The following is a 24,652-nucleotide window of genomic DNA, read 5'->3' as shown; positions in this document are numbered from 1 at the left end:
TTTTTTCTAAAATGATCTGTTTTACAGTATAATATAAATACTGTATACACCTATGTCTATCACATACATCTGTTAATTGTGTGTACAAACAGTAGAAGTAGTTTTCAAAGCAGACAAAGTTGTAGTCCTGTCAGAGAGGATTGTGGTAGTTATCGTCCTCCATCTGTTTTCCTCTGTGTTATCCCTGCTCCGGGTTCTGATCCCTCTTCCTTCCCCTTTATCCTCTCCGCCGCTGAGTAACAGGGCCTTACTGAAGTGTAAACTGTGCCGTCTATATCCGTACTATACAGGAACACACACACAGTCCTTTTGTGATGTAATGGCAGGCTTCCACATATGGAGTCAGTCAGTCGATGAAATCCAGGGTACATGTGACCACATTAGCTGATAACGTTGTCTTGATGATATTTCATGAAGTATTGTGAATGAGCATTATACTATTTCACAATTCTAATCTTTTCCATTGCTCTCCCTCTCGCCCTCCTTCCCTCTCTCCCTACAGGCCCTGATGAGGCTCCCTAACCAGATCTCCCAGAGTGAGGAGGTGCTGAGGTTCTTTGAAACCAAGGCTGAGGACCTTAACCCTCCTAAAGAGTGAGTTTAATTTATTATAATAATACATGGTTATCCCACATATTGTAATGTTTTATAGTGTGGCTATTTATCAATTTCTGTCTTTACTGTTTGGGGCTAATTACCGGTTCTTCATGTTGTACTTTTCAGCTGTACTGTAATGTATCAAACACTGCCCCCAAGTGGACTTGTTACAGCAGTACAACAACAAGCATGTTTCATTTAGGTTACTATGTACTAGTAGTTCATTTGCATGAGTATGATTCTACCAAGCATATGTGTAATGTGTGTGTGTGTGTCAGTGTGCTAGCAGCTGGTGCAGACGTCTCTCACCCACGCTGACATGTTTTGATCTCCAAGTGACCTCATGTCACATAGATGACGGATGGTCAGCAAGGCACTGGTGTTTTATTAATGATGATACATGGGAGGTGACACCTGATCCTAGCGCAGAGCTTTTTGTTCAATGGTATTATGAGAGGGAGGTTAAGTTCAGGTCTCAGGTCAGACAATGCATTACTATAATTAATTTATCATCCTTAGGGCTGTGACGGTCATGGAATTTTGGATGACGGTTATTGGCTAGCTAGCCAAATGACCACAGTCACCATAATAACCGGTGGAATAGGATTTATTTTGATTGGTTATTAATTTATATATTTCTCCTCTCCTCTGCTAGTTGCTGCATGTGCTGCCATAGAAATAGAATAGAACCACTGCACTTTGTATACCAGGGTTGGCTGGCCTTCTCTAGTCACTCGTAGGCTCAGTCACTGGTATACTTTTATTTACAAAGCCATTTTGGGTTTACTACCTTTTTATTTGTGCATTTGTATTGTTCAGAAATGGACTTTATCCTGCTAACTGTTCCAAATGTCCGAACTGAATTTGGTAAAAGGGCTTTTATGTACTCTGCGCCATCGTCTTGGAACACCTTACAAAATACTTTTAAACTGGAAGAACTTGTCCCGATATGGTGTTTTTAAATCACTGATGAAGGATTTTGAGGTTGATTCCCTGACCTGTCAATATTTTTAATTTGCTGTTTTATACTCTTGTGAATTCAATGGTTTTTACTAGATTACTTGTAGTTTTTCATGTTGTCTGTCTGTAATTCTTTGTTGTTGTAATGACTTGGTGCTGCCTATCTTGGCCAGGGCGCTCTTGAAAAATAGATTTTAATCTCAGTGAGCCTTTCCTGGTTAAATAAAGGTTAAAAAAATACATTTAAAAGAATGACTAGAACGGAGGTCCCCATTTCAAGTCAATGAAGGAATAATGGGTGGACTGGTGGCCATTGTGAGTGTACCCTTCGGTGCAAAGCAAGAGGTTAAAGAAAGCAGTAAAAGCAGGAAGTGTACCCATCGATATTTGCTGTGATTTGTTGATTCAACTCAACTGACATTACAAAAATATATTCCATTGCATGAGCCACGTCAGTTAACATAATTTGAATAGACATTCTACATTACAGTGGAAACATTGCAAGTGTATCCATAGGTTTACCAGTCAAATTGCCAGGGTTAGAGGTTCCCAAGCCTGTTTTTATTAATTATATTTCTATGTGTGCTGCTGCTGCAGGGAGAGGGCCATTGCTTAGGCAACCAAAGACTTATTTGCTGCAACACCTTGCTTGTTTCAGCAAGGATCAACAAAGTTTCATCACGTTGTTAGGAGTACGTTACCGTCACATCTTCGGTCAGCTGTTCGCTCCTTAAAAACGGTTATGACGTTAGTCATAGCGATCTTCATCCATAACCGTCGGTTACACGGTAATACGGTAATTGTGCCAGCTCTATTCATCCTCAGATCTATACCAGTAGGCTTAGGTACTTGGTGTCAATGGACATTTGATCATTGGAAACTTACATCTGCATTTAGTTATTTTTTTCTCACCACCTTGAGGTCATCTAGTTAATTTTAGTTCAGCTCATTTTCCTTTCTTGGAAAATGTGCAGTAAACGCTGACATTTAACTTTGCAGCAAATGCCAAAGATGTTGGCATTTGTTTAACTGTGAATTGCCTCAAATATGTTTAACAACATTCAGGTGGTTGGCTGGATGTATCTTCGCTGCCTCAACCAATTATTCTCTTGGTATTCTTCATGGTGGTCTCCACCTACGACAGCTACCCTCCACACACTCACACGATAATCCCACTTCAAAGAGTATAATCCTTCTTCAATCCCGCAGATAGCCCACCACAGCTTTCCCATAATCAGTTTGGAGTAAAGGCAGGATGGTTGTCAGTGGAGCCCCTCCATACCACCCAGATCCCGGCCTGCTCCTGGGTTATAGTTCAGAGAGAGAGTTCTGCTCTACTGATCTATGGCTCCCTCATGGCCCCATGTTGTCTGTCACATTAAAATCAATGTTAAAATCCCTCTATGACAACCAAAGGAGATTGTTCTTATTGTGTAGTTGGTAGAGAATGCACAGGCAACTGCCAAAATAAAGGAAACACCAACATAAAGTGTCTTAAAGGGCGTTGGGCACCACGAGCCAGAACAGCTTCAATGCACCTTGGCATAGATTCAACAAGTGTCTGGAACCCTATTGGAGGGATGCGACACCATTCTTTCATGATAAATTCCATCATTTGGTGCTTTGTTGATGGTGGTGGAAAACGCTGTCTCAGCCCCCGCTCCAGAATTGGCTTGAGATCTGGTGACTGAGACAGCCATGGCATGTGGTTTACATCGTTTTCATGCTCATCAAACCATTCAGTGACCACTCTTGCCCTGTGGAGGGGGGCATTGTCATCCTATGGGGGCATAGTCTTGCTAGCAAAAATAATGGCCTGCACAGCATTTTTATACATCACCCTAACGGCCCTGCTACACTGCAGCCATCGGGCGTCCGGCATTGCAATCAGCTGTTAAGGGAATCCTTCCTTTGAAATCAATGAAAGCTGCTATACTGCTCGCGTCACGTCCAATGGCAGCGTCCATGCTCAAGAATTGCTGAGGTTCAGTTCTCCATGGCAGACACATGCGTTCATCTTTGTGAATGGAAATAATGAGAATTTATTTTTGATTTTGGTTGGTTTCTGTGTAGCAGGTAGAATGTCACGTTGACGGCAAAAGGAAGACAACGTGTGTAGTTTAGCAGAAGAGTTAGCGTTATGGGATGTTAATTGCTTAATTAACTCAGGAACCACAACTGTGTGGAAGCACCTGCTTTCAATATACTTACCTCAAGAAGTTCCATTATTTTGGCAGTTACCTGTATATTGGCTTCATGAGCGGACAATAAATAGATTCAGACTTAGTCCCACTTCTTTTGGTCTGACCTGACAGTCCTTGGTTTGTTCTCTGTCAATAGTCAGACCATGGGACTCATTGTCAAATTGTGTATTGTATGAAGGTAAGTATGAAGGAAACAACCTGATGTGACTTGTTGCCTGACAAGTAGTTTGTTTGTTGAAGTCATGTGTGCTCATTTCTCAGACGGAAAGCATCTTGACAGTTACAATTGCCTTCCCTCCACTGCCCTCTATTTTCTCAGGAACCTCATTGCAACACTCAAGCAGTATACAGAAACCAGAAATACAATACCTTTACTATCACAAGAGGGAGCCACCGATATGTTTCTGAACAAGGGTTTTACGGTAACAAAATAGATTGAATTATATGCATAGCGTTTTTATCTCAAAAGATAAGATGATAGATATTGTACTGAAACAAACTATTTTGGACAAATGTAGGCCAAAAAGCAAATATGCTGGCTTCTGATTAGCCAACAAACTAATCTAACCATCGTGCTATTTACCTTCACCTACATGGATCCAGGAGCTCCATTGTCTAGGGGCTTTTACTAAATTGGAAACGAGGTTGTCATTGACTCTGTACCTCAGGGGATAGGATGGAGTACGGAGTAGTGTGTGTGTGTGTGTGTGTGTGTGTGTGTGTGTGTGTGTGTGTGTGTGTGTGTGTGTGTGTGTGAGAGAGAGCAGATAATGTTCAGTAGATTTAATCAGAACAAGTGCTTTTGCATGTCAGTTGCATGCATATCCCGAACAAGCACACACACACGCACACACACATGAACCAGAAACACAACCTACCCCTTGGAGATGCTATATAAACAACAACATAAAAACCGTGTCATGTTATTAAATCACCACGAGATATATCATTGGTAGTTGACACAGGGTCAAAACAGCATTCTCTATCTCTGACCTGATTCCCACTGCTATCCAAGGATGATAACCCAATGGATGTATCCATGCGCTTATCATCCCCCTCCTCCCTCAAGTGCACACACTGCATGATTCTGTGGGCAGGTCAACTCTTGATTAGGCCTGTAATGACTTCCTGTTCAATGTCTTTTGACCACGGACCAGGGGTAACGCATGCAGGGGACAGACTAAGGTTACGGACAGCAGTATTCTTCTCTTGGATGAAACCCAACTGGTTAAAAACTGTGTGCAAAAGCCTAATATTTCACATTCCATGTCTAATAGGCCCACCTACAAAGACTGTGTTGCAGTTGCACACAAACAGCTGGTTATTCTCAACTCCGGCTCAGGATGGGCCCTCGCGGATTCAGATGCAATGATATATTCAAAACTCCCCCACCCATGCAGTGAATGTTTCTGTGTGTGAGGGTGTGTATTAGGGAGAGAGTGGATGTGAGAGTGATTGTTTTGTTCTTGTATATGTATGTACTGTACAGTGTCTTTGGAAATCATTCACACCCCTTGAATTTTTCCACATTTTGTTACTCAACAGCCTTATTCTAAAATGGATTTAAAAATTAAAAGACCCTCAGCAATCGGCACACACTACCCCAAACTGTCAAAGCAAAAGCAGGTTTTTAGAAATTTTTGCAAATGTATTAAAAATGTAAAACAGATACCATATTTAGGTATTCAGACCATTTGCAGACCATTTGCACAGTGGACACTGTTGCCAAGCACAAACCTTGGGCTGGACTCAAATAGCTTATCCTCACTCCGCTGTCAGCAATCCAACTGCATCCCCTGTCAAAAAAAAACTGGCTCGAGGCAAGGCTAATATGTGCAAGCACAAACACGTTTCACACTTTCTCCGAAAGATGAATAATACTCTTTATTGGCCTGGTCCATCGGCAGACCTGCTCGCTCTTAACACCTCCAGTCGATAAACGTCTGTCTTTTTAACTCCTTTTGAAAAGTACACACAGTGTATTTTGAAAGAATTCAGACCTCTTGACCTTTTCACATTTTGTTACGTTACACTCTTATTCTAAAATGGATCAAATATTTTTTCCCCCCCTCATCAATCTACACACAATACCCCATAATGACAAAGCAAAAACAGGTTTTTAGAAATCGTTGCAAATTTATTACAAATAAAAAACAGAAATACCTCATTTACATAAGTATTCAGACCCTTTGCTATGAGACTTGAAATTGAGCTCAGGTGCATCCTGTTTCCATTGATCATCCTTGAGATGTTTCTACAACTTGATTTGGGTCCATCAGTGGTAAATTAATTTAATTTGACATGATTTGGAAAGGCACACACCTATCTATATATGGTCCCACAGTTGACAGTACATGTCAGAGCAAAAACCAAGCCATGAGGCCGAAGAAAGTTTCCGTAGAGTTCAGAGACAGGATTATGTCGAGGCACAGATCTGGGGAAGATTACCAGAAAATGTCTGCAGCATTGAACGTCTCCAATAACACAGTGACTCCATAATTCTTCAATGGAATAAGTTTGGAACCACCAAGACTCTTCCTAGAGTTGGCCGCCCGGCCAAACTGAGCAATCGTGGGAGCAGGGCCTTGGTCAGGGAGGTGACCAAGAACCCGATGGTCACTCTGACAGAGTTCCTCTGTGGCGATGGGAGAACCTTCCAGAAAGACAACCATCTCTGCAACACTCCACCAATCAGGCCTTTATAGTAGAGTGGCCAGATGGAAGCCCCTCCTCAGTAAAAGGCACATGACCGCCCACTTGGAGTTTGCCAAAGGACACCTAAAGAGTCTCAGACCATGAGAAACTCCTGTCTGATGAAACCAAGGAACTTTGGCCTGAATGCCAAGTGTCACATCTGGAAGAAACCTAGCACCATCCCTATGTTGAAGCATTGTGGCGGCAGCATCATGCTGTGGGGATGTTTTTTACCTGCAGGGACAGGGAGACTAGTCAGGATTGAGGCAAAGATGAACAGAGCAAAGTACAGAGAGAGATCCTTGATGAAAACCTGCTCCAGAGCATTCAAGACTTCAGACTGGGGGCAAAGGTTCACCTTCCAATAGGACAACGACCCTAAGCACACAGGCAAGACAACGCAGGATATATTTCAGGACAAGTCTCTAAATGTCCTTGAGTGGCCCATTCAGAGCCCAGACTTGAACCTGATCAAACATCTCTGGAGAGACCAGAAAATAGCTGTGCTGCAACGCTCCCCATCCAACCTGACAGATCTTGAGAGGAGAAGAATGGGAGAAACTCCCGAAATACATGTGTGCGAAGCGTGTAGCATCATACTCAAGAAGACTCAAGGCTACAATCGCTGCCAAAGGTGCTTCAACAAAGTACTGAGTAAAGGATCTGAATACTTATGTAAATATCATATTTCCGGTTTTTATTTGTAATAAATTAACAAACATTTCTAAAAACCTATTTTTGCTTTGTCATTATGAGGTATTGTATGTAGATTGATGAAGGGGAAAAACGATTGAATACATTTTTTGAATAAGGCTGTAACGTAACAAAATGTGGAAAAAGTGGAAGGGATCTGAATACTTTCCGAATGCACTGCATTTGTGTGAATATGCATGCATGTGTGTGTGTGTGTGAAGACAGACACTTTCCAGTCAGCAAAAGGTTAACATCAAAGCAGAAAGCAATAACACACCATCTTAAACATTTTAATAGTGTTTGGATGTATTTTCTCCCCTTACCATCCCCACATCTATTAGATTTTACTATTGGTAGCAGTGGGTTGAGCCAGAGTGCATATGCATTCTTCTCCTGGGAAGTGTATTATTCCATCTTGAGGTACTAGTCACTTGCTAGCCTGGCTGATCCAGCCTCCCCCGGTCCCCCCCACTCTAGCCCTTAACGCTCCCCAGCCCCTCTACCCCACCCCCAGTCCTCCATGGTAATGCGTTTCATATGCCACTACGGCCCAGGACCATAAATAGCTAGATCCAGAGGCCAGAGGTCCAACCGTCCAATATAACAGTTCTATTCTCCTGACTGGCCCTCAGCAAAGAATTGGCTGAAGTGGTGTAATGATTATTGGTGTGTATGTTAAGGGATAGGGGTTGTGTTTAAGGTAGGTGTAAAACTGCACCCGATGGTTGCTTACTATAACCTTAACTACATCAACTACCTCAACTTACAAATTATGAATAACCTATTCATGAGATACTAATAAGCACTTGCCTAGTAACATATACAGTCAGTACATGTTTTCATGTTCACAAGTCAGGATAAACTTTAGTAAAGTGTTCCCAAAAACTATTGTTCATTTTTGATACAGTTCAAGTCTTACTATGTTGGCTAGGAATCAAAAGGAGCAGGATATAAGGTTATGTGTCTAGTGTCTAGTTTGAGAAACCAACGCCTCAAGTCCCCAACTAGAAGGCCATCATCCCGTAGTCGCCACTTCACTGTTGACATTGAGATTGATGTTTTGCGGGTAATATTTTATGAAGCTGCCAGTTGAGGACTTGTGAGGCGTCTGTTTCTCAAACTAGACACTCTAATGTACTTATCCTCTTGCTCAATTGTGCACCGGGGCCTCCCACTCCTCTTTCTATTCTGGTTAGAGACAGTTTGCACTTTTCTGTGAAGGGAGTAGTACACAGCGTTGTACGAGATCTTCCGTTTCTTGGCAATTTCTCACATGGAATAGCCTTCATTTCTGAGAACAAGAATAGAGTTTCAGAAGAAAGTTTTGTTTCTGGCCATTTTGAGTCTGTATTTAAACCCACAAATGCTGATGCTCCAGTTTCTTGACTAGTCTAAAGAAGGCCAGTTTTATTGCTTCTTTAATAAGTACAACAGTTTTCAGCTGTGCTAACATAATTGCAAAAGGGTTTTCTAATGATCAATTAGCCTTTTAAAATGATAAACATGTATTAGCTAACACATCGTGCCATTGGAACACAGGAGTGATGGTTGCTGATAATGGGCCTCTGTACGCTTATGTAGATATTCCATAAAAAATCTGACGTTTCCAGCTACAATAGTCATTCACAACATTAACAACATTAACACTGTCAACACTGTATTTCTGATCAATTTTATGTTATTTTAATGGACAAAAAAAATGTGCTTTTCTCTCATAAACTAGGACAATTCTCAGTGACCCCAAACATTTGAACGGCAGTGTACGTATGCTAGATCCATGTAATAGTTAAATGGAAGTGTCTATTAATCCGATTACCCTGTTATTTCAAAATGAGGTAAGATTTAATGAGTCTGTTTTTCCTGAAGTGAAAAATTAACTATTTACATGTCTCTTGAGGCACCATGTATGATAGGACTCTGCCTAGTTGAGTTTGTTTCAGAAAATTCTTCTGAATATTTAGAGGTACTGTTCTTAAAATGTTCCATTGGTTGAAGGAATAGGGACGTACTGTTATGCAGATGAATGAGGACCCAAAAGCGACTTAACAGAAACAGAGTTTATTCCAACGATTAATCCTGAATTCTTTCATTGGTAATATCCAAACAGGAATAACTGAAATCCTCTAGTCAGTAGAGGGGAACAACAGGAGATGCGACCACAGACTGCAGGTCGCTTCGGGTTGGCGCAGGCCGTAGCTGATAGAGACACCTGCTCACACGCAGCATCTGAAGAAGGCAAAAACACGACAGGACGGAACAAGGACACAGTACAGCAAACAAGGATCCGACAAGGACAGAAGCGGAAACAGAGGGAGAAATAGGGACTCTAATCAGAGGGCAAAATAGGGGACAGGTGTAAAAGAGTAAACGAGGTAGTTAGGAGAATGAGGAACAGCTGGGAGCAGGAACGGAACGATAGAGAGAGAGAGAGAGAGGGAGAGAGATAGAGAGAGGGAAAGAACCTAATGAGACCAGCAGGGGGAAACGAATAGAAGAGAAAGCACAGGGACAAGACATGACAATCTATGACAAAACATGACAGTACCCCCCCACTCACCGAGCGCCTCCTGGCGCACTCGAGGAGGAACCCTGGCGGCAACGGAGGAAATCATCGATCAACGAACGGTCCAGCACGTCCCGAGATGGAACCCAACTCCTCTCCTCAGGACCGTACCCCTCCCAATCCACTAAGTACTGGTGACCACGTCCCCGAGAACGCATGTCCATGATCTTCTGTACCCTGTAAATAGGTGCGCCCTCGACAAGGACGGGGGGAGGGAAGACGAACGGGGGCGCGAAGAAAAGGCTTGACACAGGAGACATGGAAGACTGGGTGGACGCGACGAAGATGTCGCGGAAGAAGAAGTCGCACTGCGACAGGATTAACGACCTGAGAAATACGGAACGGACCAATGAACCGCGGAGTCAACTTGCGAGAAGCTGTCGTAAGGGGAAGGTTACGAGTGGAAAGCCACACTCTCTGACCGCGACAATACCTAGGACTCTTAATCCTACGTTTATTGGCGGCTCTCACAGTCTGCGCCCTATAACGGCAAAGTGCAGACCTGACCCTCCTCCAGGTGCGCTCACAACGTTGGACAAAAGCCTGAGCGGAGGGAACGCTGGACTCGGCGAGCTGGGACGAGAACAGAGGAGGCTGGTACCCAAGACTACTCTGAAAAGGAGATAGCCTGGTAGCAGACGAAGGAAGCGAGTTGTGAGCGTATTCTGCCCAGGGGAGCTGTTCTGCCCAAGACGCAGGGTTTCGAAAAGAAAGACTGCGTAATATGCGACCAAACGTCTGATTGGCCCGTTCTGCTTGACCGTTAGACTGGGGATGAAAACCGGAAGAGAGACTGACGGAAGCACCAATCAAACGACAGAACTCCCTCCAAAACTGAGACGTGAATTATGGACCTCTGTCCGAAACGGCGTCTAACGGGAGGCCATGAATTCTGAACACATTCTCAATGATGATTTGTGCCGTCTCCTTAGCGGAAGGAAGCTTAGCGAGAGGAATAAAATGAGCCGCCTTAGAGAACCTATCGACAACCGTTAGAATCACAGTCTTCCCCGCTGACGAAGGCAGACCGGTAATAAAGTCTAAGGCGATGTGAGACCATGGTCGAGAAGGAATGGGAAGCGGTCTGAGACGACCGGCAGGAGGAGAGTTACCTGACTTAGTCTGCGCGCAGTCCGAACAAGCAGCCACGAAACGGCGCGTGTCACGCTCCTGAGTAGGCCACCAAAACCGCTGGCGAATAGAAGCAAGCGTACCCCGAACGCCGGGGTGGCCAGCTAACTTGGCAGAGTGAGCCCACTGAAGAACAGCCAGACGAGTAGAGACAGGAACGAAAAGAAGGTTACTAGGACAAGCGCGCGGCGACGGAGTGTGAGTGAGTGCTTGCTTTACCTGTCTCTCAATTCCCCAGACAGTCAACCCGACAACACGCCCTTCAGGGAGAATCCCCTCGGGGTCGGTAGAAGCTACAGAAGGACTGAAGAGACGGGATAAAGCATCAGGCTTGGTGATCTTAGTACCCGGGCGATAAGAAATCACGAACTCGAAACGAGCGAAAAACAACGCCCAACGAGCTTGACGCGCATTGAGTCGTTTGGCAGAACGGATGTACTCAAAGTTCTTATGGTCAGTCCAAACGACAAAAGGAACGGTCGCCCCCTCCAACCACTGTCGCCATTCGCCTAGGGCTAAGCGGATGGCGAGCAGTTCGCGGTTACCCACATCATAGTTGCGTTCCGACGGCGACAGGCGATGAGAAAAATACGCGCAAGGATGGACCTTATCATCAGAATGGGAGCGCTGGGACAGAATGGCTCCCACGCCCACCTCTGAAGCGTCAACCTCGACAATGAATTGTTTAGTGACGTCAGGAGTAACAAGGATAGGAGCGGATGTAAAACGCTTCTTGAGGAGATCAAAAGCTCCCTGGGCGGAACCGGACCACTTAAAGCACGTCTTGACAGAAGTAAGGGCTGTGAGAGGGGCTGCCACTTGACCGAAATTACGAATGAAACGCCGATAGAAATTCGCGAAACCGAGAAAGCGCTGCAACTCGACACGTGACTTAGGGATGGGCCAATCGCTGACAGCATGGACCTTAGCGTGATCCATCTGAATGCCTTCAGCGGAAATAACAGAACCGAGAAATGTGACGGAGGAGACATGAAAGGCGCACTTCTCAGCCTTCACATAGAGACAATTCTCTAAAAGGCGCTGGAGTACACGTCGAACGTGCTGAACATGAATCTGGAGTGACGGTGAAAAAATCAGGATATTGTCAAGGTAAACGAAAACAAAGATGTTCAGCATGTCTCTCAGTACATCGTTCACTAATGCCTGAAAGACAGCTGGAGCATTAGCGAGACCGAACGGCAGAACCCGGTATTCAAAATGCCCTAACGGAGTGTTAAACGCCGTTTTCCACTCGTCCCCCTCCCTGATGCGCACGAGATGGTAAGCGTTACGAAGGTCCAACTTAGTAAAGAACCTGGCTCCCTGCAGAATCTCGAAGGCTGACGACATAAGGGGAAGCGGATAACGATTCTTAACCGTTATGTCATTCAGCCCTCGATAATCCACGCAAGGGCGCAGGGTACCGTCCTTCTTCTTAACAAAAAAAAACCCCGCTCCGGCGGGAGAGGAAGAAGGCACAACGGTACCGGCGTCGAGAGAAACAGACAGATAATCTTCGAGAGCCTTACGTTCGGGAGTCGACAGAGAGTATAGTCTACCCCGGGGGGGAGTGGTCCCCGGAAGGAGATCAATACAACAATCATACGACCGGTGAGGAGGAAGGGAGGTGGCTCTGGACCGACTGAAGACCGTGCGCAGATCATGATATTCCTCCGGCACTCCTGTCAAATCACCAGGTTCCTCCTGAGAAGAGGGGACAGAAGAAACAGGAGGGATAGCAGACATTAAACACTTCACATGACAAGAAACGTTCAAGGATAGGATAGAATTACTAGACCAATTAATAGAAGGATTATGACATAACAGCCAGGGATGACCCAAAACAACAGGTGTAAAAGGTGAACGAAAAATCAAAAAGGAAATGGTCTCACTGTGGTTACCAGATACTGTGAGGGTTAAAGGTAGTGTCTCCATCCGATGATACCCCCGGACAGGGCCAAACAGGAAGGATATAACCCCACCCACTTTGCCAAAGCCCAGCCCCCACACCACTAGAGGGACAGCTTCAACCACCAACTTACCATCCTGAGACAAGGCCGAGTATAGCCCACAAAGATCTCCGCCACGGCACAACCCAAGGGGGGGCGCCAACTCAGACAGGAAGATCACATCAGTGACTCAACCCACTCAAGTGTCGCACCCCTCCTAGGGATGACATGAAAGAGCACCAGTAAACCAGTGACTCAGACCCTGTAATAGGGTTAGAGGCAGAGAATCCCAGTGGAAAGAGGGGAACCGGCCAGGCAGAAACAGCAAGGGCGGTTCGTTGCTCCAGAGCCTTTCCGTTCACCTTCACTCTCCTGGGCCAGACTACACTCGATCATATCATGCCCTTTACCAACACAAAAACTGAATTCTGCATTAGCATCGAACATCCCCTGTGATATGCAGCTGTTCAGGGAAGCTAGACACCATTATACACAGGCAGTTAGAAAAGCCAAGGCTAGCTTTTTCAAGCAGAAATTTGCTTCCTGCAACACGAACTCAAAAAAGTTCTGGGACACTGTAAAGTCCATGGAGAATAAGAACACCTCCACCCAGCTGCCCACTGCACTGAAGATAGGAAACACTGTCACCACTGATAAATCCACCATAATTGAGAATTTCAGTAAGCATTTTTTCTACGGCTGGCCATGCTTTCCACCTGGCTAATCCTACCCCGGTCAACAGCACTGCACCCCCCACAGCAACTCGTCCAAGCCTTCCCCATTTCTCCTTCTCCCAAATCCGTTCAGCTGATGTTCTGAAAGAACTGCAAAATCTGGACCCCTTCAATTCAGCCGGGCTAGACAATCTGGACCCTTTCTTTCTAAAATTATCTGCCGAAATTGTTGCCACCCCTATTACTAGTCTGTTCAACCTCTCTTTCGTGTCGTCTGAGATTCCCAAAGATTGGAAAGCAGCTGCGGTCATCCCCCTCTTCAAAGGGGGGACACTCTTGACCCAAACTGCTACAGACCTATATCTATCCTACCATGCCTTTCTAAGGTCTTTGAAAGCCAAGTCAACAAACAGATTACCGACCATTTAGAATCTCACCATATCTTCTCTGCTATGCAATCTGGTTTCAGAGCTGGTCATGAGTGCACCTCAGCCACGCTCAAGGTCCTAAACGATATCTTAACCACCATCGATAAGAAACATTACTGTGCAGCCGTATTCATTGATCTGGCCAACGCTTTCGACTCAATCACCACATCCTCATCGGCAGACTCGACAGCCTTGGTTTCTCAAATGATTGCCTTGCCTGGTTCACCAACTACTTCTCTGATAGAGTTCAGTGTGTCAAATCGGAGGGTCTGCTGTCCGGACCTCTGGCAGTCTCTATGGGGGTGCCACAGGGTTCAATTCTTGGACCGACTCTCTTCTCTGTATACATCAATGAGGTCGCTCTTGCAGCTGGTGAGTCTCTGATCCACCTCTACGCAGACGACAACATTCTGTATACTTCTGGCCCTTCTTTGGACACTGTGTGAACAACCCTCCAGGCAAGCGTCAATGCCATACAACTCTCCTTCCGTGGCCTCCAATTGCTCTTAAATACAAGTAAAACTAAATGCATGCTCTTCAACCGATCGCTACCTGCACCTGCCTGCCTGTCCAACATCACTACTCTGGACGGCTCTGACTTAGAATACGTGGACAACTACAAATACTTAGGTGTCTGGTTAGACTGTAAACTCTCCTTCCAGACCCATATCAAACATCATCATTCCAAAGTTAAATCTAGAATTGGCTTCCTATTTCCCAACAAAGCATCCTTCACTCATGCTGCCAAACATACCCTTGTAAAACTGACCATCCTACCAATCCTTGACTTTGGCGATGTCATTTACAAAATAGCCTCCAATACCCTACTCAACAAATTGGATGCAGTCTATCACAGTGCAATCCGTTTTGTCACCAAAGCCCCATATACTACCCACCATTGCGACCTGTACGCTCTCATTGGCTGGCCCTCGCTTCATACTCATCGCCAAACCCACTGGCTCCATGTCATCTACAAGACCCTGCTAGGTGAAGTCCCCCATTATCTCAGCTCGCTGGTCACCATAGCATCTCCCACCCATAGCACACGCTCCAGCAGGTATATCTCTCACCCCCAAAACCAATTATTTCTTTGGCCGCCTCTCCTTCCAGTTCTCTGCTGCCAATGACTGGAACGAACTACAAAAATCTCTGAAACTGGAAACACTTATCTCCCTCACTAGCTTTACTCACCAACTGTCAGAGCAGCTCGCAGATTACTGCACCTGTACATAGCCCACATATAATTTAGGCCAAACAACTACCTCTTTCCCTACTGTATTTAATTAATTTATTTATTTTGCTCCTTTGCACCCCATTATTTTTATTCCTACTTTGCACATTCTTCCACTGCAAATCTACCATTCCAGTGTTTTACTTGCTATATTGTATTTACTTTGCCACCATGGCCTTTTTTTTGCCTTTACCTCCCTTATCTCACCTCATTTGCTCACATCGTATATAGACTTGTTTATACTGTATTATTGACTGTATGTTTGTTTTACTCCATGTGTAACTCTGTGTCGTTGTGTCGAACTGCTTTGCTTTATCTTGGCCAGGTCACAATTGTAAACGAGAACTTGTTCTCAACTTGCCTACCTGGTTAAATAAAGTTTAAATAAAATAATAAATTAAATAAATATGACCCACTGAAGAGATGAGTCTTCAGTAAAGACTTAAAGGTTGAGACCGAGTTTGCGTCTCTCACATGGGTAGTAGGCAGACCATTCCATAAAAATGTAGCTCTATAGGAGAAAGCCCTGCCTCCAGCTGTTTGCTTAGAAATTATAGGGACAATTAGGAGGCCTGCATCTTGTGACCGTAGCGTACGTGCAGGTATGTACGGCAGGACCAAATCAGAGAGATGGGTAGGAGCAAGCCCATATATAATCCTTTGCAGGTTAGCAGTAAGACCTTGAAATCAGCCCTTGCCTTTCTTGTTCCGGAGTTCTAAATTGAGCAGCTGCTGAAAAATGAGCTCCTGTATATATTGAGATTTAAATGTTTTTTTAGAGTGAAGTACATCGAAAAAATCAAGAGAAACCTGCAAGACTCAATAGAAGACAAAACAAGGAACAAACCAAAAAAGACAGGCTTTTGAAAAATTAACTATTTTTCATAAAATTGTACAGTTATCTTAGCTAGCTGAATTGCTAGCAGAATTGTTTACTTGTTGCTAAGCAGTTGCTAGGGACTCTCCTGGAAGAAGCTAGCTAGCTTACAAAGAATAACAACAAAAAATATCTAGTTAACAGAAGAAAGGAAGACAAAATAAGGACAAAAGAAGGACAGAAGAAAAAGGAAAAGAAAGAGGACAACAAAGTGAAACAGTCAGCACTTCTATTGCAACTTCGTATTTCGTCGTCCTAACGTAGTCTACACTGCTATCTGCCCAGCAGCTAGCCAGCTAGCAAACGTCCACCGTCTACCGAATAGCAGCACTGTAGAAACTATTACACTCAACTGAACGACTTGATTAGTGTAGTGTTAGCTAGCTACATAGTTGTCTTTGCTGTCTTCGTATCCAAGATAATTGTGTAGTTTAGAGCGTGTAGTCTTAGAGTGATTATCTTAATTTACCGAGGTTAGCTAGCCAGCTATTTGTCGTCCTTAACGTAGGAGACACTGCTAGCTAGCCAACAGCTAGCCAACGTCTACTGAATAGAACTTCCGCTCTCAACAACCCGGTCGCATTCCGCTTCGCTCCACAGGTAGTATCACATTTTTCATTTCATTTCTTTACAGCACAACGGTTTGTTTGATCGTAGCTAGCTACATAGCTAGCTACATAGCCGTCTGTGTATCAAAGATAATTGTGTAGTCTAGAGCGATTTTCTAGGTTAGCTAGCCAGCTATTGTCGTTCTTTTAACGCAACGTAACGTAATCAACACTGCTAGCTAGCCAGCTAGCCCCCGAATAGCAGCACTGTAGAAACTATTACACTCAACGGAACGACTTGATTAGTATAGTGTCAACAACGCAGCCACTGCCAGCTAGCCTACTTCAGCAGTACTGTATCATTTTAATCATTTTAGTCAATAAGATTCTTGCTACGTAAGCTTAACTTTCTGAACATTCGAGACGTGTAGTCCACTTGTCATTCCAATCTCCTTGCATTAGCGTAGCCTCTTCTGTAGCCTGTCAACTATGTGTCTGTCTATCCCTGTTCTCTCCTCTCTGCACAGACCATACAAACGCTCCACACCGCGTGGCCGCTGCCACCCTAATCTGGTGGTCCCAGCGCGCATGACCCATGTGGAGTTCCAGGTCTCCGGTAGCCTCTGGAACTGCCGATCTGCAGCCAACAAGGCAGAGTTCATCTCAGCCTATGCCTCCCTCCAGTCCCTCGACTTCTTGGCACTGACAGAAACATGGATCACCACAGATAACACTGCTACTCCTACTGCTCTCTCTTCGTCCGCCCACGTGTTCTCGCACACCCCGAGAGCTTCTGGTCAGCGGGGTGGTGGCATCGGGATCCTTATCTCTCCCAAGTGGTCATTCTCTCTTTCTCCCCTTACCCATCTGTCTATCGCCTCCTTTGAATTTCATGCTGTCACAGTTACCAGCCCTTTCAAGCTTAACATCCTTATCATTTATCGCCCTCCAGGTCCCCTCGGAGAGTTCATCAATGAGCTTGATGCCTTGATAAGCTCCTTTCCTGAGGACGGCTCACCTCTCACAGTTCTGGGCGACTTTAACCTCCCCACGTCTACCTTTGACTCATTCCTCTCTGCCTCCTTCTTTCCACTCCTCTCCTCTTTTGACCTCACCCTCTCACCTTCCCCCCCTACTCACAAGGCAGGCAATACGCTCGACCTCATCTTTACTAGATGCTGTTCTTCCACTAACCTCATTGCAACTCCCCTCCAAGTCTCCGACCACTACCTTGTATCCTTTTCCCTCTCGCTCTCATCCAACACTTCCGAAACTGCCCCTACTCGGATGGTATCGCGCCGTCCCAACCTTCGCTCTCTCTACCCCGCTACTCTCTCCTCTTCCATCCTATCATCTCTTCCCTCTGCTCAAACCTTCTCCAACCTATCTCCTGATTCTGCCTCCTCAACCCTCCTCTCCTCCCTTTCTGCATCCTTTGACTCTCTATGTCCCCTATCTTCCAGGCCGGCTCGGTCCTCCCCCTCCCGCTCCGTGGCTTGACGACTCATTGCGAGCTCACAGAACAGGGCTCCGGGCAGCCGAGTGGAAATGGAGGAAAACTCGCCTCCCTGCGGACCTGGCATCCTTTCACTCCCTCCTGTCTACATTTTCCTCCTCTGTCTCTGCTGCTAAAGCCACTTTCTACCACTCTAAATTCCAAGCATCTGCCTCTAACCATAGGAAGCTCTTTGCCACCTTCTCCTCCCTCCTGAATCCTCCTCCCCCTCCCCCCCCTCCTCCCTCTCTGCAGATGACTTCGTCAACCATTTTGAAAAGAAGGTCGACGACATCCGATCCTCGTTTGCTAAGTCAAACGACACCGCTGGTTCTGCTCACACTGCCCTACCCTGTGCTCTGACCTCTTTCTCCCCTCTCTCTCCAGATGAAATCTCGCGTCTTGTGACGGCCGGCCGCCCAACAACCTGCCCGCTCGACCCTATCCCCTCCTCTCTTCTCCAGACCATTTCCGGAGACTTTCTCCCTTACCTCACCTCGCTCATCAACTTATCCCTGACCGCTGGCTACGTCCCTTCCGTCTTCAAGAGAGCGAGAGTTGCACCCCTTCTGAAAAAACCTACACTCGATCCCTCCGATGTTAACAACTACAGACCAGTATCCCTTCTTTCTTTTCTCTCCAAAACTCTTGAACGTGCCGTCCTTGGTCAGCTCTCCCGCTATCTCTCTCAGAATGACCTTCTTGATCCAAATCAGTCAGGTTTCAAGACTAGTCATTCAACTGACAGGGTTAGGGTTAGGGTCGCTCCTACCAGGTGGCGTGGCGAGAATCTGTCTCCTCACCACGCGCTCTCACCACTGGTGTCCCCCAGTGCTCTGTTCTAGGCCCTCTCCTATTCTCGCTATACACCAAGTCACTTGGCTCTGTCATAACCTCACATGGTCTCTCCTATCATTGCTATGCAGACGACACACAATTAATCTTCTCCTTTCCCCCTTCTGATGACCAGGTGGCGAATCGCATCTCTGCATGTCTGGCAGACATATCAGTGTGGATGACGGATCACCACCTCAAGCTGAACTTCGGCAAGACGGAGCTGCTCTTCCTCCCGGGGAAGGACTGCCCGTTCCATGATCTCGCCATCACGGTTGACAACTCCATTGTGTCCTCCTCCCAGAGCGCTAAGAACCTTGGCGTGATCCTGGACAACACCCTGTCGTTCTCAACTAACATCGAGGCGGTGGCCCGTTCCTGTAGGTTCATGCTCTACAACATCCGCAGAGTACGACCCTGCCTCACACAGGAAGCGGCGCAGGTCCTAATCCAGGCACTTGTCATCTCCCGTCTGGATTACTGCAACTCGCTGTTGGCTGGGCTCCCTGCCTGTGCCATTAAACTCCTACAACTCATCCAGAACGCCGCAGCCCGTCTAGTGTTCAACCTTCCCAAGTTCTCTCACGTCACCCCGCTCCTCCGTTCTTTCCAATGGCTTCCAGTTGAAGCTCGCATCCGCTACAAGACCATGGTGCTTGCCTACGGAACTGTGAGGGGAACGGCACCTCAGTACCTCCAGGCTCTGATCAGGCCCTACACCCAAATAAGGGCACTGCGTTCATCCACCTCTGGTCTGCTCGCCTCCCTACCACTGAGGAAGTACAGTTCCCGCTCAGCCCAGTCAAAACTGTTCGCTGCTCTGGCTCCCCAATGGTGGAACAAACTCCCTCACGACGCCAGGACAGCGGAGTCAATCACCACCTTCCGGAGACACCTGAAACCCCACCTCTTTAAGGAATACTTAGGATAGGATAAAGTAATCCTTCTCACCCCCCCCTCCTTAAAATATTTAGATGCACTATTGTAAAGTGGCTGTTCCACTGGATGTCATAAGGTGAATGCACCAATTTGTAAGTCGCTCTGGATAAGAGCGTCTGCTAAATGACTTAAATGTAAATGTAAATGTAAACAGGAAGCCAGTGTCGGGAGGCTAGCACTGGTGTAATATGATCACATTTTTGGGTTCTAGTCAGGATTCTAGCAGCTAACTGAAGTTTATTTAGTGCTTTATCCAGTTAGCTGGAAAGTAGAGCATTGCAGTTGTCTAACCTAGAAGTAACAAAAACATGGATGAATTTTTCTGCATAATTTTTGGACAGAAACTTTCTAATTTTTGCAATGTTACGTAGATGGAAAAAAGCTGTCCTTGAAACAGTCTTGACATGTTCGTCAAAAGAGAGATCAGGGTCCAGAGTAAAGCCAAGGTCCTTCACAGTTTAATTTGAGACGACTGTACAACCATGAAGATTAATTGTCAGATTCAAAAGATCTCTTTGTTTCTTGGGACCTAGAACAAGCATCTCTGTTTTGTCGTGTTGTTGTTGTTCCAATTTTCCCAGAAGTGGTTGGTCTATGATTCTTCAATTACATTGAGCTGATTTCTGACGTGCTGTTCCTTCTTTTTCTGTAGTTTATTCCTGTATTGTTTTAGTGATTCACCATAGTGAAGGTGTAGGCTCAGGTTTTCTGGGTCTCTAACACCACTCACGTCAAGAGCGCGAGCGTTGCAAAATAAATGTAGAAATCTATGTTATTCAATTATTGCACCCCACACTGCTCACACGCGTCAAGGAGCATCTGCGTTGCCAAGGGCTAAAATAGAAGTCAGTTCTATTTCTGACGCAGATTGCGCTGCAAGTCCTGCCTCTCCCATTTCCTCATTTGTATAACAAACCATTTGTCATTGTTCAAATTTTTATCAAATCAAGTTTTTTTGTCACATAGGCCCAATACAGGTGTTGATGTTTACAGTGAAATACTTACTTACAAGCCCTTAACCAACAATGCAGTTTTAAGAAAAATAAGTGTTAAGTAAAAAAAATAGATAAGTAAAAACTAAAAATGACAAATAATAGCTGTTTCCAGCTACAATAGTAATTTACAACATTAACAATGTCTACACTGTATTTCTGATCGAGTTTATGTTATTTTAATGGACAAAAACATTATGCTTTTCTTTCAAAAACAAGGACATTTCCCAATGACCCTAGACTTTTGAACGGTAGTATACATGTAGGTAGAGTTAAAGTGAGTATGCATAGATAATAAACAGAGAGTAGCAGAAGCGTAAAAAGGGGGATCAATGCAAATGTTCTGCGTAGCCATTGAATTTGCTGTTCAGGAATCATGGCCCTAGACGTGGCGCTCTGGTACCGCTTGCCTTGCGGTAGCATCGAGAGCATTCTATGACTAGGGTGGCTGACAATTTGTCTTTGACTATTTTTAGGGCCTTCCCTTAAAAATGTTTGTTAATTTTCTAAGGTTTTCTGTTTGAAATGTTTAGATTTGATAGGGAAGCTGAAAGGTCAAATATAATGTTTTAGGTTTTCTTTTGCCAAGTTTACACCTTCACTGTTACAGTGGGACGTTTTGTCCAGGAAGGTGTCTAAAAGGGATAGAATTTGTTGTTGCTTGATTTTTTTTTGGTAGGTTTTCACCATACTTTCCTTCCATCTATAGCATTTCTTAATATTATTTAGTTCCTTTGGCTTTGATGCCTCATGATTGAGTAATGCTCTGTTCAAGTATACTTTGATTTTGCTGTGATCTGATAGACTCTGGGTTGAGGTCAGTGATAAAGTAGTCTACAGTACTACTGCCAAGAGATGAGCTATAGGTGTACGTACCTACCATAGGATTCCTCTCGAAGCCTACCATTGACTATCTACATACCCAGTGTGTAACAGAGCTGCAGGAGTTGTGACCTGTTCTTGTTGGTTATGTCGTAGTTGTGCCTAGAGGGGCATATGGGGGAGGGAATGCTGTCATCACCAGGTAGGTGTTTGTCCCCCTGTGTGCTGAGGGTGTCAGGTTCTTGTCCAGTACTGGCATTTAGGTCGCCACAGACTAGTCTCTCTCTCTCCTTCTTTCTCCCTCTCTGTCCCTCCCTCTCCCTCAATCTTTCTCCCTCTCTTTCTGACATGCTCCATGTGTGTGCATTCATAATGAGGGTTTGGCTGGTAGGGTACAGAGTCCTCTGTAGGACAGCATGCTCCTTCTCTGGCCTGGCTCTCTGTCACAACACTGACCATGACTCTCTGGTGTTGTTTTTTTTGCAGGGACTATGGGGGATCCACCAAACGCAAGTCAGGTAAGACAAGTCACCTAATTTCTCTCTATATTGACCAGCACTCACATGGAAGTGCATCTACTCTGCTCCGGTCAGTTGCATTGCATGGAGTCTTGTGTGTAATTTGTGTTTTCAGTGGTAGTGCGTTCTTTTTTTATTTAAGTTATTACAGTAGTGTATGACTTTGGTTGGTTATCCACTTACCTGTTATGTGGCCTATGTGATGATTTTTCTAAGTAAATTTTGACATTTGTCTGGTGTGTGCGTGTGTATCTCTGTTGGTGTGTGTGTGTGTGTGTGTGTGTGTGTGTAGGCATACATGTCTTTGTACCAAACAGGCATACAGTAACAAAGCATTTCTTGGGAGTCCATATCCTTTCCACCGACTGAGCAAAGATTGATAGACCGTTGAAGAAAGCTCTATAACGTCACAAGTGTATACTAAGACCAACTCAGCTCACGATAACATATCAAGTCTCTGCTTAATGCACACAGCCAAATCCAACACAGCTTATTGTGATGAAAGGGTTAAGCAAACAGCGTTGGGTGGGAAGGGGTCACCTGTTTGTACAGCTATGCTGTGCCTGGGTTGGGTGCTGACTGTTGGGACGGTGAGTGGGCTCAGTGCATGGGCATATGGCCTTGGGTGGGTTTATACGTAGGATTCAGAAGGGCTGGGGGAGCAGCTGTGCATCTGCAGTATGACCGTGCGTGTGCGTACTTGAGTCACCAGCATTCTAACCTCCAGGTGATGTTACCAGGTGTTAGTTCTGAGCAATTAACCCAAATTTCGGTTATTTTTTGTTTTATAAACAATTTACTGGAGTCCGTTCAATTATTTTAAATCCATTTAGTTTTTCTTTCTTCTGTGTGCTCGATACGCAGTTTCTCTAGAGATCACTCGGATCAAGCCTGAACTGTGCAATGTAGTAGGGAGTTGTAGTTTCTAACGGGCCAATCATTATTCTACATAGTTTTGCTAAGACAACGTGGTAATTAACACCCACCTACTTGTCCGGTCTGTGTGGAGCAGACACAGAGACGGAGAGAAGAGAAAACGCTTGATCTAGAGGAATAGAAAGCAGTTGCCTGGCAAGATATCTCTACCTGAAAGTGGTCATGAACCGGTCAATCGCGACCGACTGGTCGATCTCCAAGGCATTCGTAGTCGATCACCAAACATTTCTGTAAAAAAAAACAACGGTAAAGCCTTGCATTTTTTCGTTCAGTGCTGTTGGCGGTTTGGCACACTTGATTCTGCAGCCTTAACGCTGGGAAGGCAAAGTGTTCCCTTTTTTAAAACATTTCATGTGTCTGAAGGTAGAACTCTGCATACCCCCAGAGAGCAAATCAGGTGCACCTATAGGCCTACCACTGGTCAATCACCGTGTCTGCAGTTTCCTCAAGACATAAAAAATGTAGGCTGTATGATTTCAAAATGTTTAAAACCATGACTATAGAGAGACTCAATGAATACAGCAAGCAGCTGCTGTTTTTACAAGTAAGTTCATGTTTAAGTTGTTAATCAGCACTGTCAACACTTTGGTCGACACTTTTATAAGCCATAAAATGCACGTTCTCCCTACGTCCACTCACGCAGCAACAAGCACTAAAGCTACAGTGAATGAGTATAGCAGTGTCATGCACCAATTCAGAGAAAGTGAAATATTCCTTGATATTAGAAAAGACACAAGCCGCTGATAATAATAACGCAAACTTATCGAAGCAGCAGAGGGAGCACCCCCCTATCCACATCGACAGGACAGTAGTGGAGAGGGTAGTAAGTTTTAAGTTCCTCGGCATACACATCACGGACAAACTGAATTGGTCCACACACACAGACAGCGTTGTGAAGAAGGCGCAGCAGCCCCTCTTCAACCTCAGGAGGCTAAAGAAGCACTCACAAACTTCTATAGATGCACAATTGAGGGCATCCTGTCGGGCTGTATCTCCGCCTGGTACGGCAACTGCTCCGCCCACAACCATAAGGCTCTCCAGAGGGTAGTGAGGTCTGCACAACACATCACCGGGGACAAACTACCTACCCTCCAGGACACCTACATCACCCGATGTCACAGGAAGGCCATAAAGATCATCAAGGATAATACCACCAGAGCCACTGCCTTTTCACCCCACTATCATCCAGAAGGCGAGGTCAGTACAGGTGCATCAAAGCAGGAACCGAGAGACTGAAATACAGCTTCTATCTCAAGGCCATCAGACTGTTAAACAGCCACCACTAACATTGAGTGGCTGCTGCCAACATACTGACTCAACTCCAGCTCACTTCAATAATGGAAATTGTTGGGAAAAAATGTATCACTAGCCACTTTAAACAATGCCACTTAATATAATGTTTACATACCCTACATTACTCATCTCATATGTATATACTGTACTCTATATCATCTACCGAATCTTGCCATCTGTATGTAATACATGTATCACTAGCCACTTTAAACTATGCCACTTTTATGTTTACATACCCTACATCACTCATCTCATATGTATATATTGTACTCGA

General features: G+C 45.0%; 1 protein-coding gene across 2 annotated transcripts in view; it reads left to right on the top strand.

The window, feature by feature from the left end:
• Window positions 1–24,652, top strand: part of LOC124041246 (SH3 and PX domain-containing protein 2A-like) — a 102,806-nt gene that overhangs the window by 15,047 nt on the left and 63,107 nt on the right. For both annotated transcript variants that reach the window (XM_046358610.1, XM_046358609.1), the window contains exons 5-6: window positions 503–594; window positions 22,118–22,149. In XM_046358610.1, the coding sequence (XP_046214566.1) occupies window positions 503–594; window positions 22,118–22,149 (124 nt within the window). The remainder of the gene's footprint in view (window positions 1–502; window positions 595–22,117; window positions 22,150–24,652) is intronic.

Source organism: Oncorhynchus gorbuscha, linkage group LG08 (assembly GCF_021184085.1).
Source record: "Oncorhynchus gorbuscha isolate QuinsamMale2020 ecotype Even-year linkage group LG08, OgorEven_v1.0, whole genome shotgun sequence".
Lineage (NCBI taxonomy): Eukaryota > Metazoa > Chordata > Actinopteri > Salmoniformes > Salmonidae > Oncorhynchus > Oncorhynchus gorbuscha.
This window is presented reverse-complemented; position numbering and strand designations above follow the sequence as displayed.